Source organism: Charadrius vociferus, unplaced genomic scaffold (assembly GCF_000708025.1).
Source record: "Charadrius vociferus isolate BGI_N301 unplaced genomic scaffold, ASM70802v2 scaffold162, whole genome shotgun sequence".
NCBI lineage: Eukaryota > Metazoa > Chordata > Aves > Charadriiformes > Charadriidae > Charadrius > Charadrius vociferus.
In genome coordinates, this window is record NW_009647236.1 from 4,674,222 (window position 1) to 4,688,147 (window position 13,926).

Genomic DNA, 13,926 nt, shown 5'->3' on the forward strand with positions numbered 1-13,926 from the left:
CGGCGGCGGGCACCGCCTGATTTCCGCGGCACTGGAGGGAATGGCGCTGAGCTCGGCAGCGTTGAACTCCGGTTCAGAAGAGACAGGTGGTTGAAACACTACTATTATTATTTTATTAAAAAAAAAAAATAAATCTTATTTCCCGCCAAGGTGTAACTCCGATAACTTGGAGCACTGGATCAGGGTGAAGTAATTTGCACAGTAACTCACTCCAGAGCAAGGTACCCCGTTGTTACACATAAAACTCAGGGGTCGCACACAAAACCTGCTGCTGAGAAGCGCTGCAGGTTGTATGTACGGGCAAGTAATAAAAAGAGATTTACCCCAAAGCACTTTCTGCATCTACACTTAAGATCAAGACAAATGAGCTTTAGCGTGAACTTCCTTTTGTATTACTTCCTTGGGTATCACCTTGCTCCCACCTTCAGCATCCTTCTTAGGACAGGCAGGAGTGTGCGCCTGCCTCTTCATGCAGCCTCCTAGACCTCTGCAAAGGGAAGAAGTTCTGCAGAAACGTGGGCTGTCTGGGGTACAGGTGTTACATGTGAAAACACAGTGACATGTCCGGACCATTTACACCTCAGAGAGATGGCTATAGGAGAGAAAATCACTCAGACTATTTACATGGTAGCCAGCCTGGTTATGACAAAATGCTGATACTGACTGGTGGTTGCTGGAGACTAACTCAGCAAGTCTCCTTTCAGCCCCCAGGGGCTGGGTGTTAGCATTCTCCCAACATGTTCTCCAATCACTGTGATTGGCACTAATTGCCAAATGAGTGCTTATTACTTAATCATTTCTAAGTCCAATTTCTCCAGTCAATCAAGAGCAGTCAGAGAAACGTGTTTCAAAGAAAATCTGTTTCTTATAACCACCATACTATCTTGTGTTACATTCCCACTAATGTTTGCTCTCTCTGGAGGAGAAACCTAGATATAGGAAGTTTAAAAATTAATATCCAGCAATCCTTAGCAATGTTTTCCTTTCTTTAATTTAAAGAGAGTGGAGCAAGCCTCTGAGTATGCCATCTCTGAAGCTTTTTCCCTTCAACGGTCAAGGTATCCACAGGGGTCTTGTCGTCCTGTGCCGAGTTTGGAAACTGTGGAACAGCTGCAAGATCATGATGAGGCCTGTGAGGAAGGTGAGCTGAAATACTGCCTGCTACAAGCTGCCTAAAATTAATTCTTCTTCATCTGGTATTGTGGTTCTGGTCTGAAAAGGCTCTTACAAAGCTTGAGACTAAAAGAAACAGTTTATTGTAAGATGCTTTTTATCTAACAGAGAAAGGCATAAGAAGAATCAATTGCTGGAGTTCAAGATAGATCTTAATCAACATACCTAAGAGAAGGATAAGCTTTCTGTCTTCTGGAGATTTCAGGTCAAGACAAGGACGAATACTGCCCCTGAATACACACTCTATGGTCAAATACAAGTTGGTTGGCTATAGGGAACCAAATGAAATTCCCTGATAGATTTTTGATAGCAGGACAGATGTGAAAATGGAGTTGCTCTGTGTAACTTTGACATCTACAAATAATAGTGTGGTTTTGCTTTGATTCCCGTGCAAAATTTGCTTCACTAATTAGCTAACTATATATTCCCTTTGTAATGCCTGCAGCCACAAGTGCTTACTGAAATTTGAAAATAAAACTGCAGCTCATTTAAAAAAAACAGGAGAGGGAAATTGTCTCCCATCAGTGCTAGAAGTACATCTGCAGTGTAGAAAGTTGATAGGAGACAGGATTTTAAAAACTGAGATAACCATTCTTTTAAGACTCAAAAGTGAGCCTGATGGAGTGGAATGAAGACATGTCTCGGGAGCATCCACTTCAATACAGGAAGTCAGCTTTTTCACTTGTAATCATCAAGGGTACAACTAATAGCACGGAATACACTTATCTGCTTACAGTGCACTGTCTGGATGCATTTATACAGGATAGTGGCTCAAAAGGAGCTGTCTTTGCAATTGGTGGAAAAGTTGCTTGCTTTCCGCATGTTTCTTTATTTTTGTTTGTCCTTCTCTGCTAGGGTTTTCCTTTTTTAGCTACCAATCCCTCAGGATTGTTCTTAGCTCAACAGAAAGCCTTTTATCTGGAATCCGTTATTAGAATACTTAATGGTATTAACTACACTTAGTAGTTATTAACTACACTTTGCAAAGAAAGGTACTGATAAGAGAAGTGCCACAACTCTTCTACTTCAGTTACGAGGAGCTCACATTTCCCAGTCAAAAAAGTACCCCCTCCCGAAGTGATAAGCTGTTTTTCTCTTTTCTGTTATCAGATATATTTTCTTGTTCCTGAGCTAGCCTGAGAGATTATAAAAGACAACAAAAGTGATTTGAAGAACAATAAACATTAGATTTATGTTTTCTTCAAAAATCCCACCCCTTTTCAAGCAAGTTTTAAAAAGGCTTTATTGCTTTATAAATACCAGGACTCAATGGGAGCATCTTCATTTTGTCTTAGAATGAGAGATTTGGAGCAGCTGCTTCCTCCTGTCTAGTGGCTGTGTGCCCTTACACGGGATGACTTGCAGTGCCGTGGCTGCTGAGATAACGCTATAATAATCACACGAGTGATCTAAATGTCCACAGAATCTTGTAGGAAAAATGAGGTGGAGAAGAATTCATCTGTGACAGGGAAAAAGTTTGCCACCTTCTCTTCATGTTCTTTTATAGATCAAGAACATGAGAACAGAACTATTAGCCTTATTCTGTTTTCTGTTGCAGATCAGCTTTCAGGTATTTTAGACAGCCTTCCCAGCATGTGATATAACTATCCCAGAGACAGTCTCTTGCTAATTTACACTTACCCATATATTTTTTAAACAAGTGAATTCATCAGTCTGTTTCCTTCTGGTAGCCCAAGAGCTGCTCAGTAGTTGGATGAAGTCCAAACTGCAAGTGGAGCTGATGAGCAATGGAGATGAGGAAGTTGACTCTGTCCTCCCGGAAAAGCCTTCTGCAGCCCCTCTGAAGTATGAGCGGTTTGATGGTGAGAGCACAACGAAGCAGTTCCTGGCTTCCTTTCTGAGGATGTGCTGGAAAAGGGAGCCAGGCCTCATAGCTTGTAAGACTGAAGTTGCTTTAAGGCCAGGATAGTGGGCTCGGTAGAAACTAGATTAGAGGTGATGATTTTTCTCCCCCAGCTCTTACAGCAGCTTGTGGTAGTGCTGCACAAACACACCTCATAAACATTCAATGTTTCCCTTTGTAAAAGAGAAATTTTATTTCTTTTGTGTGTGGGTATTTGTGAGGCCTGTCAAATTTATACAGCCATTTGAGATGCTCAGAGGCAAGGCAGTAAAAAATGGACGAAATGTTGTTACTGTGCTAGCATGTTCAATGGGACACTGATTAAGACTCTTTGGGGATAAATGGAGTGCAGTCAGTGTGTCGGCTTTCATCAGAAATGCATTCACAGTCTGGGAAAGTGATCCCTTTAATTACGTTAGGCTTTGTGATCTGAGACAGAGGCATTTACTCATTTCAGACTAGCCTGAGATAATCTGAATTCCTCATTTCAGACTTGTGCAGCTATCTAGAACATGAATTGGAAAGTTCTTCTGTCCAAGAATACCTCCAGCATATTTTACAGAGTGAAGCGGTGAACTGTGGGATTGTGGAAGACCTTAGACTTGAAGACATCAAGGAAAAACAAAAACTTGCAGATCCACGAATAATCATGGAGCTCAGACACAAGCAGGTGGGCAGGCAAGGCAGCACAGTTAAAAGGAACAAGATGGAGGATTATAGGATTAGAGTAAATGCTCAGTGATACTTCCCCAGTATTCTCTCCCAACCTGCAATAATCTCTTAGTTGGAGGCAAATACCTGAGGTTACCCTTCCACAGTTTAGCTGAAACATTACTGCGTTTCCATATGCATGTTAGCCATTCACAGTAGCTTGCACAATCAACTTTTGCTACATCTGTTCAGCTTTTCCCCCCTTCTGAAGACTGACAGGAAAAGCTGCCATGGCAGTCAGTTCTGAGTTTGCTCCCATCAAGTAGCACTGGTTTAATCTCACTCTCTTGAATTGAGTTTTTTGCTGGTCCGAGAGCAGAACCAGTCCAGCCAGTGCCAGCTATGAATAGGGTTGCTTGCTTTATGTGAAAGGTGGATTATGACCCACCCTGTCAGTGTACAATGAACCTCAAATTTTTCAGGCTTTGGCGTCTGCTTTGACTTTTGCTGATTTCCTCCTTCCCAGGTGAAAGAAAACCGAATGAGGCGTGAGAAGGCATTAGAGCTTCACAGACGAGAAAAGTCCCTGAAGAAATCAGTTCTGTCTGAGGCCAAGCTCCAAGCGCAGGAGGAAGACAGAAGGAAGGCCCTGAAGGCCAAGAAGGAGGAGGAGGAGATCCAGAGGGAAATGGTGAAGCTGAGAAAGGAAATGGCTGAGAAGAGGCACACCATGGCAGAAGCATGGGGAGAGGGGGAAGCATGGAAAGAAACGTAAAGAACACTTCTCTTATCAGCTCCTTTTGCTAAACCTAAGAGGAGTGGTGGTCCTAAAGGAAACATCTGCCATTCCTGTCTCTGAACTCTCCCAAAACTTTTTATTCCTTTGTAACCAATGTCAATTACTAAGTTTATCATTAGTGGGAAGATGGGCTGAAGATACTGTTAGCCTCCCCTCAGCCATTACCATTAGGTACACTGAATCACAAAGTAGGAGTGTGGTTGCACCACTGTGCGTTCTCTCCATCAGCTCTGTGTGGCCACATCCAGCCTTGTTAGCATCTACTGCAGCATGAAAGCTAGTACACCCATACAAAAACAGCCTGTGTTGAAAGTCTAGCACTTACAATACTTCCTCAGCTATGAGAGAATAAAGAGCATTCTTGGCTGAGAATTCTGCAGAGGCATAATTTTTGCTTCTGCTGAGCTTGGATTGTCACAGATATGTGACTTGTAGGGATGCCATTTATTTACTTAGGCAGCCCTGACATCCTAAATCTTCTCATGCAAGTGCTTTACTGCAATTTTATTATTTTCTTCTGCCTGCTGTATTTTGGAAATACTCCAGACTATTTAATGTCTGGGACCTCAAACTATGACACAGGCTGTTTTCTGAGGCCAAGTTAAATAATCATCAACTTTCTATGCTATAGGGGTGATTCTTTTAGAATTGGCCCCAATGAGAGTGAAATCTGTGCTACGGTACTTTCCTCATTGTAGTGGATCTGTATGTTTGTTCACTTTCCAGGGAGGGGAAGAGACAAGAAAAAAGTCAGAAGTTGCCAATGCAGGAGGTATGTCCTGCATCACCACCCCTGGTCCTGAAGAAAGAAGAGCAAGGAGAGGAGAAACAGAGAAAGGCTCAGGAGCTGCTGCGCAGGATTCACACCAATAAGCAGAGAGTGAGCATCACCCTTCTTTATCTGAGACTCTGAGCTCCCTGCCCTCAGCTACTGTTTGCAAAACTGAAGTAAAAAGTCCTGGTTATCAGATTTTTTTTGCTTCTTCCAAGCCCTCCTCCTGAAACCAGCAAAGTAGAAGAGCAGGGCAAAAAGTATCTTATAAGACTAGGAGCAAGAAATCCAGAGCCTCCATCCCCGGTGTGTCTATGCCTCAAGTGTACTCAGTAGGAGGTTTCACTTAGAATTGTGGAAAACTTGTGGCACTCAGGACAGTTGCAAACATAAGGGCTTCTGCAATTGAAAAACAGGCAAATGTACAGAGGAGGCAGGGGGGAAGTGGCACAAAAGGACCTGATAAGCTTTTTTTGTATGTATGGGAAGATAGTAGATTGCCTTGCAGACCCTGGTGCAGGAGCAGGGAGAGGAGAGAGGATAGAAGTGCTGAGGCCTGGGATGAATCTCCAAGAGTTGAAGTATGCCAGCACATCCCCAATAATGGATTCCTAAAGGATCCACTCCCACGGGGTGCAATACGATATTCTGTGATATTGCAACAGCTCTTTTGAGGAAAACATGCAGACTTTAATAACTCTTAGTAGGAACCTGTTTCTTTTACCCTTGTTATTCTGATACCATTTCCAGCTCTGGGTTAAACACCTAGTTGTATCAAATACTTGCAATTAAAGAGTAATCTTTTTGTACTGAATAATTTTATATGGGCAGTCCCAGAAAAGGGAATAAATTTCCACGAGTGCAGGTATGAATGCCATCCATCACATAATGTTTTTAATTAATAGAGCAGTCATCATTGTTAATGTCTACTTATCTACATCTAGATCTTTTTTTTTTTTTTTTTTTATAGAATAATCCCATAGCTTTTATGGTGATTCTCCTGATGGCTCACTCCATCTGCCAGTCTGCTGGATTTGAGCTTGGCAGTATACAACCTCTCCAGCACAATCTAAGCTACAAAGATAAGCCTGAATGAAACCACAGAACAATTTAGGGCTGGCATAATGTGAGAAGCCATGACTTAGCTGAGCTAAGCAATAGTGACACTTTGATTATTTTCCTAAAGCAGAAAGAAATAGCTAATGCATTGACATTCTGTCCTTGTCATAAGTCTCCATTTGGAGATTTCAGTGAGTGAGAGGAATGCAATTAAAAGAAGGCATTACCACAAAAGGGGAATGGCTGAGTCCTGTGAGTTGACCCACTTGGAGGATCAAAATGAACAGTGTCTGAAGTGACAGGGCTAGAATTATGGGGTAGATTAGATAGCAAATTGCTGTTCTGTACAATGTAAATCACTCCCACAGGCAGTGAGTCTAATTACACAATAGGGGAAAGGTTTGGCTTCCTCTTGGAACAAGGGTGAGCTTAGGTCATGCCATAAATTCACGCCAGGAAGTGTCTTGATTTTTGTCTAAGTTTAAAAAAAAACAAAAGGTCCACAGAGATATTTGAGAACTGTTCTCCCCAGAAGTGTTCTTACCTGTAGCATCTTAGACATCTTCTAGATTTTGAAACATCTTTCCTGTCTCTAGGAATTTTATGTTCCTCACCCATTTTATTCCTTTACGCTTGGTGAACTAAGTGTTTTTCACTCAAACGCATAGAGCCCCATAATGTTATCTTTCTGCTTTTTGTAGAAGACCTGCACATGCTCTACTTAATTTTTTTTTACCCTCAACGTAATTATTGGAAGTGAGGATTCTAAAGAATCTCTAAAAGGGAAGTCAGATAAGGGGAAGGGTGGAGAGGATCAACATTTGTCTGACAGGCTGTATCTTGTCATTGGTTTTCTGAAACTCTCCCATGCAGTGCATGCAACAACATTTTTCTGCTTGGCTGAAAGTCATGCTGGAGCACAGAATTAAAATGGGAAAAGCCAGAGCCCTTGCTGACTGGAGATGCCAACTGAAGGCCCTGCGAGCTTGGAGAAACTATGCTTGGGCCCAGAAAGTAGAGCAGGAGACACAGCAATTGGAAGCTCATCTCCAAGATCGAAACAGGTAGTGACTCTACACTGTGGAATTCCTCCTACTGCAGCAGTACTTTGGCAGTGCAGTGATCTAGGACTGTAAAAGGGGCTTGTCAGTTAGCCAGCAGGACAAAAGCAGTAGCTTTTTGAAAAAATTGCTACATTGCCTGCAGTCTGCCAGAGGCGTTGTGGCACAGATGAAAAGGAGGACATAGATAAAGAGCTTTAGCACTTTCCAACAAGCGTGCATCTCACTGTCTCTCTAGGTGTCTTTCCTGGAGATCTCACCCTGGCTTGCTCTGGACCCCAGAGACTATGAGGTGCCATATTTATTTCTTATTAATATAGTTATTTCCTATTTCAGTAGTAGTATAGTAGAGATCATTTTGGCCAGTGCCTTTCATTAAGGAGGCTGTTGGATGAATTCCCTATCAGCCAGAGAAAATTTTGCTCTTGCAGGTGTCTGGCAGGCTGTGTGGTGAGGCACTGCCAGTTCCCCCCATGCAGCCGGCAAAGGAACAGGATACCTCTTTTGTACCTATCCTACAGCCCAAGGGTGGCACAGGAAATTACAAAATGTGAACTAGGGAAACTTACTTCAAAATAACGGGCATCCTTTCTGCCCTCCCACTCCTCCTTGGAGAAACTCTCTACAGCTTTAGAGGGCCTTCAGAGTTAAGCAAGAGGAAGACTTGGAAAGTTATGGGGCATTGTGCCATGGCCTGGACTACCATACTTGATGCAATTGTTTCAGGCAGGCCTGGGCAGAAGCCTCACTCCTATCATAACACAAGTACTTTCTCATTCAGGAAAACACAGCTGTCTGTGGAGCATAACCAGCGACGGCTTTTGCGCTGCTGCTTTCTGGCGTGGCAGCGCTGGAGCCAAGCAGAGACAGAAAAACGAGAGCTGCAGATCAAGAGGGAGGAGACGAAAAGAAAGATGGCACAGCTGCTAGAGGCAGTGTCACTGGGGAAGGGTGGTCTGGACAGGCCAATGGAGGTTAACGAGCCTGGGACAGTAAAAATAAACCATCATCAAGATTTGCAGCAAGACAAGGTAAATCCTTCCCATGTTGTTTTGTCTATTGGCATCTCAGTACTCTTACAAAATACTTCTTTTGTGCAATCTGAAATAAAGAGTGCATTGTCCCAGATGAAGGCTTCTTTCCCAGGGTGACCCCCAAATACCCGTCTGCAACTGTTCAGGAGAGAAGTCCTTCATCAAACATGAAGGACAATGAATGAGTTTTTAAAATAATCTCTAATGCTGCCAGAGAACAACCCTTCATGTACTGTGAGTCGCAATGAGAGTCCCACCCCCAGATCACTTTTGCTGAGAGATTAGTTTGATGCCTGCTTAGACTGAAAAAGAATAACGCTTGACTGCATGACAAGAGATTTTGTCACGGCTGTGCAGCTCTCTGGCTTTTAAGCATGGGGGAAAAAGGTTGTCACTGGCTGTTTCAGGATAATGCACATCACAAGGAGGTAGGCGAGAAGAGTCAGAGGTTGCTTCCTTAAATTGTCATTTGTCAGGTCAGAGCCTGCCCTTCCTTTCTGTCTATAAAACCTGTACCACAGCAGGGTCCCAATCACAGCATGAGAGATCACACACACATATTACAGGTCAAGCTTTTTATTTGCCTAAGTGTCAGCAAAAGTTGAGTTTTTGCAGTGCTTATATCCTAGTAGGCCTGTATTTTTTGTCTGATGCATTGGTAAACTTTGTGCTGGAAGGATGGGACTGAATTTGGGGTTTGACTTAGGAATCAGAAAGGAGACCTTATATCTGATGCCTCTTCAAAGAATGACCATGTGTCAGAAAAGGCACGGCCTCACTCCCCACTGTGCACCAGCTTCATGGTAATATTTATCAAAGCTGGAGAAGAGGAAAGGGGAAGCAGCACCTTGTAGACTTCTTTTCCATCTGAAAAGTGACTGTCCAGTAGATCAGCCATATAGGTCACTTCAACTGTTTTTTCCTTTATTCTCCATCTGAGTGCTTAGTGAGGACACCACAGTCCAAAAGGGAGCATGCTAATCCCTGAGAAATTAGGTATCCTGAGATGTGCTCCCTAACAAAATAGTCAGGATGTATTCCTGCTAGAGCTCTTGCCTGATCAGGAGTTCTTGTTTCCAGTGAAATGGCACACAGCTCCTTAGCAGCTCTTTCCTACAGCCCCACAGTTTATGCATAACAGGGCCCCTCTGCCCTGGCTGGGAACTGGATAATGATTGTATAGCTGAGATTACCCTAATTCTCAGGCATCTCACTAGATTTGTATTAAAGAAATACTTTCTATGTAGGAATGGCAGAAGAGTGCTTGGTTTTAATCAATACCAAATTTTCCTGATTTTTTTTTTCCCCTCCCTAGCCAACTGAAACTTGCCTCATACAGGAAGAGCCTGACCAGACCAGAGACCGCTCTTGTTGGGATGCTGCTCACACATCTCATTCTTACAGAAAACCCAAATTTGCCTGGGAGATTACCCTAAAACATGCATCCCCAAGTGCCCAGGACCAGGCTGTGTACAGGAATCAAATAGTCGCTCTCCCCCAGCAATTTCACGCCCCTGGTCCAAGGACAGCTCCTGCTTATGGTAGCCGTTTTGAGCACCGTCATGCCTTCCAGCAACGTCTGATTGAGGAGCAGAGGCAGCAGCTTCAGAAACAGCAAGAGCTGATCCTTGAACTGCAGGAAAATCAGAGGCTGAGCAGGGCGAAAGAAGAGGCAGCACAAACCATGGCTGTAACCCAGCCGCTTAACAACTCTGCTTCACAAACCAAGGAAAAACTGAAGACAGAAAACCAATCAGATAAAGCCCTGAGCAACCTGGTTTGAATTCAACATTGACACTGCTTTGAGCTCCTGCTCAAATTGAGCCAGAATTTGCCAGGCTTACTTTAGTCATGCTAGCGCTGTCTGCTTTTCCCTCACCCATGACTTCGCCTCAAGGCTAGCATGAGGCTGGCTGCAGTTCTCCATCCTCCCTTTTTGCAATGGCTCGACACCATGTGATCCATACAGGATCCACTTAGAAACAGCAGCACTGGAGTGTCACACATACACATAGTAGCAGCAGGGATTTATTTGGGGGGGGGGGGGGAGTGTCATTGTCAGTATTTCAAAATATGCAGCAGCCCTGGGCACTCAACTCCTTTGCAAGGATGCATCATTAATCCCATTTCAAGCAGAATAAGGGTGTATCGGGGACTCAGAATGAAAATGCAGCACAATGGAGAATTGGAACTGCAAGGTCTGTTTCTCAACCATAGTTGGTAGGTACAAGGCATCATTTGACCACATTCATTGATGAATATACTCTTTCTTTTCATAGTCCACCTGTTTCTCATGGGCCAGAAAACACAAGGGCATTGATGCAAGGCAGGAGGCCCTCCAGCCAGCTGTCCCCAGCTCATCCTATACTGAAAGGTATTGTTCTAGATAGCAAAGACCATTCCAGACCACTTCTCAACAGCTCGTCTGGAAAATTCTCTCTTTCTTCACCTCAGCCTTGCTGGTTGATGACAGTATGCAACTAAAACTCAACACTGTCTTTCCCAGCCTGATCAGCACTGTGAGAGGGTGAGCTGTTTTCATGCCAAAGTCAGGCATCTGTACAACCTGGGCCTCTGCAAGCCCCTCTAGTCCATGCTTCGTACACTGTGGTAGCAGTTACTCCTAACACTTGTGATTGTTGCTGGTATGACAAGACCCAGAGAGAGAAGCTCTACAGGGTTTCTTTGCTGTCAGTCTTATTGCCTTCATTGTCCATCCAAGTAACAGTTAAACTGACCAATCATTTTCATCTGCCTTTGACAGAGGTATTGAGATTTCAAAGGGAATTAAGTGCCTACCCAAGGTTTTGTGAGACAACAGTAGCTAGGCTGGGGAAGGAGCTCCAGATATCTGCCTTTTGCAAGATATCTTCCCTCCTTCTGACCACACTGGAACAGCATATACATGTTAAACATGCAGCAGAGCTTTTTCATGCAGTAAATTAAGATCAGGTTTTGTTATATCCCTAGGTCATGTTCTTCATATCAACTGGGAGGTTGTCACGATCAGCATGCATGAAAGGCTGTCTGGAATATGATCATTGTGATGTTTTAACAGTTTTGGGATCACCAGAGCTTTTTGGCCATGATAGTTGGGCATTAAGAGTTGCCTTTCATTAACTGACTGTGTTCAGCTCCAATGCTACCTAGTCCAAGCCATCACTCACTCTGGTTTGCCTGAACTCTTTACACCTTAGAGACAGTAAACGTATTTTGAGAGCACTCAAGTGCTTTTGTTTGAAGATCCCAAAAAATTTCAGTGAATAAGTTATCACTGAGTGATATTCCCTTGGCAGAAAATCCTGGGACAGCTAAAATGAGAAAAAGAATCTGAGGAAACCTATTGTGGTCAAAACACTTAAATGCCCCCAGTTATCGATTGCTCCAGCCTCTGCTTCATTTTCAACTTCGAAAGAAGTGAGCATGGGTTCTCAACTCTGCTGAATGTTCTGTGTGGTCACATCAGCACTGTACTGCTTTTGCGGATAGCCAGCAAGATCACTACATCACAATATATCTCCCAAAAGAAGCATTAAACAGTAGTTTCTCACTAGTGGAACCAAGTACTTGTGTGTCAGTGTGGCAGGGATGACTTCCATCATGAAGTTGCCCTTTAAATAAGCAATTGGAGCTTACTGGAGACCTCATAGCAATCGCTGCTACATCAGGTGCCCTGAGCCTCTGCACTCAATCAGGGGTAAAACCTCTGAACACAGCTCCTTTCATAACTGAGCCTTATGGTTGCGACTGTCGACCAAGGAGGGTGGAGTGAATCTAACTGGGGTAGTCCTGAGTCATCTCGTAAGTGTTTATGGATTCGTTGTTCATGACACTGCCAGCCATAAAAAGCTGCAAAAAGCAGGTCCCTTTGTGCTGGCATTGCCAGGTCAACAGGGCCCTGGCAGTGAAGTGGTCATTCATATTCACCAAATTCTGCCATTATCCTATAGCTCATTTCCACTAAGCCTTATGTCCTCTGTTTCTGTAGCTATGGAGGAGAGAGCAACTCAGCGGGCAGAACGGAGGAGAAAACTAGAAGAAGCCAAACAACAAAGAGAAGAGGAAAAATTGGTAAGGGAAGTAGAAAATGAAATAAAGTCTCTTTCACACCATTTCAATTACAAGAAATGCTGTTTGAACCCCAGAGTCAGGGACCAAGAAAAGGCCCTTTCTCCAAAACAGGAGTTTTATAGCCTATAAGAAAGTAGATGTCCAACACACATCAAAAGAAGTAGTTACTGCTGTATTTACATACAGTGACAGCACTAGCCCTGCCATATCACAGGCAGACACGTCATGCTGATGCAGTTACAATTCTAGAAGCAGCCTCCCTTACCACCACCCGAGCACTTATTTTACAGCTACCCTATGACTGTAACTTGTCCTTGCCAAGGATGGGAAGGGTGGAAGTGCATGCAGAGATCCACTTGATTGGACCAGGCAGTGGTGGGTTTCCCTTTCCCTGCCTTTCTTTCCTGGTCACATGCAGCCTCACCTAGTAAAAAACCTGCATCTTTCTAGCAAATCTCTAGTGAAGAGAGAAGATACTGAAAATGTTTGCATAGTTCATACACAAATTCTGTGATATATATCCAACAGAGGAGCCTTCTTAGCTTCAGGGCATTAAGCTGTTACTGAAAACTTTGATAGTAAGTTGCATTAGGATTAGAAGGCTAAGAACTAGGATCCTAAAATAACGAGCATTTCTTCCTTCTCTAAGCAAGAGGGATGCACTCACATATGCAGGAGGCTGAAACAAGCCTTAGAGAACAGTTTAACCATAGAGTGGGTGCACAAGCATCAGGTCAGGTTTCCTCAGCTGCAGTTGCCACAATCCTAGAGATCAGGAAGCACAATCATAGTAATCACGCATGAGGGTCCCTGTGGGTTTTAGGCCTTTGATGCATATGTCAAGAGCAAAAGCTTTGTGAAATGAAAAGCAGAGTGGGATTTGCAAGGGGAGTAGGTAAACATTCAGAGAAGGATATTGTGCCAAGTATGACCAGTACTGAAGTAAAACAACTTCTTTGATCTTCAGTGTTCAGGGAAAGAAACGTTTGGGTACCTGTAATGCTACTTTGCACATAGAAGTAAAACTTCAGAGCACAGCCCAGAGATTCAGAACTGACTTCAGCAATCAGGTTATCAATAAATAACTTCATGTATGGTTTAGATTTTTTAGGGGAAGAGTGGGCAAATACTATAACTTAGGGCAAAGACATATATAGGTAGTAGAAAGAAAAGTCCCTCCTTCCTCTCCCTTACACAGTTCGTTGTCCAGCACAGATCATATCTAGTGTGTGACAAAGTCTGCCTCCTTCTGAAGTTTCAGGTGCTGGGCAATACTAGAGGAATACTGGGAAAGTTAGAGGTCTGTGTTCTCTGAAAAGGTCACATGCGCCAAATGAAATTTTGCCTTCCTCCATTTTCTCCATTTCAAGGCCCAGCTGAAGGCTGAAGAGGAAGCACGACAGAGGAAGGAGGCGGAGGAGAAAGCAGCTCCGCAGGAACAA

At 43.5% G+C, this 13,926-nt stretch overlaps 1 protein-coding gene across 1 annotated transcript in view; it reads left to right on the forward strand.

Annotated features, from left to right (window-relative positions):
• The first annotated feature begins 151 nt into the window (after positions 1-151).
• Positions 152-13,926, forward strand: part of KIAA1407 (KIAA1407 ortholog) — an 18,676-nt gene continuing 4,901 nt past the window's right edge. The window contains exons 1-12 of the mRNA XM_009879915.1: positions 152-184; positions 1,000-1,141; positions 2,865-2,996; positions 3,529-3,707; positions 4,215-4,459; positions 5,214-5,367; positions 7,192-7,382; positions 8,161-8,410; positions 9,729-10,167; positions 10,641-10,787; positions 12,402-12,484; positions 13,855-13,903. Coding sequence (XP_009878217.1) covers positions 2,888-2,996; positions 3,529-3,707; positions 4,215-4,459; positions 5,214-5,367; positions 7,192-7,382; positions 8,161-8,410; positions 9,729-10,167; positions 10,641-10,787; positions 12,402-12,484; positions 13,855-13,903 — 1,846 coding nt within the window. The 5' untranslated portion in view covers positions 152-184; positions 1,000-1,141; positions 2,865-2,887. The remainder of the gene's footprint in view (positions 185-999; positions 1,142-2,864; positions 2,997-3,528; positions 3,708-4,214; positions 4,460-5,213; positions 5,368-7,191; positions 7,383-8,160; positions 8,411-9,728; positions 10,168-10,640; positions 10,788-12,401; positions 12,485-13,854; positions 13,904-13,926) is intronic.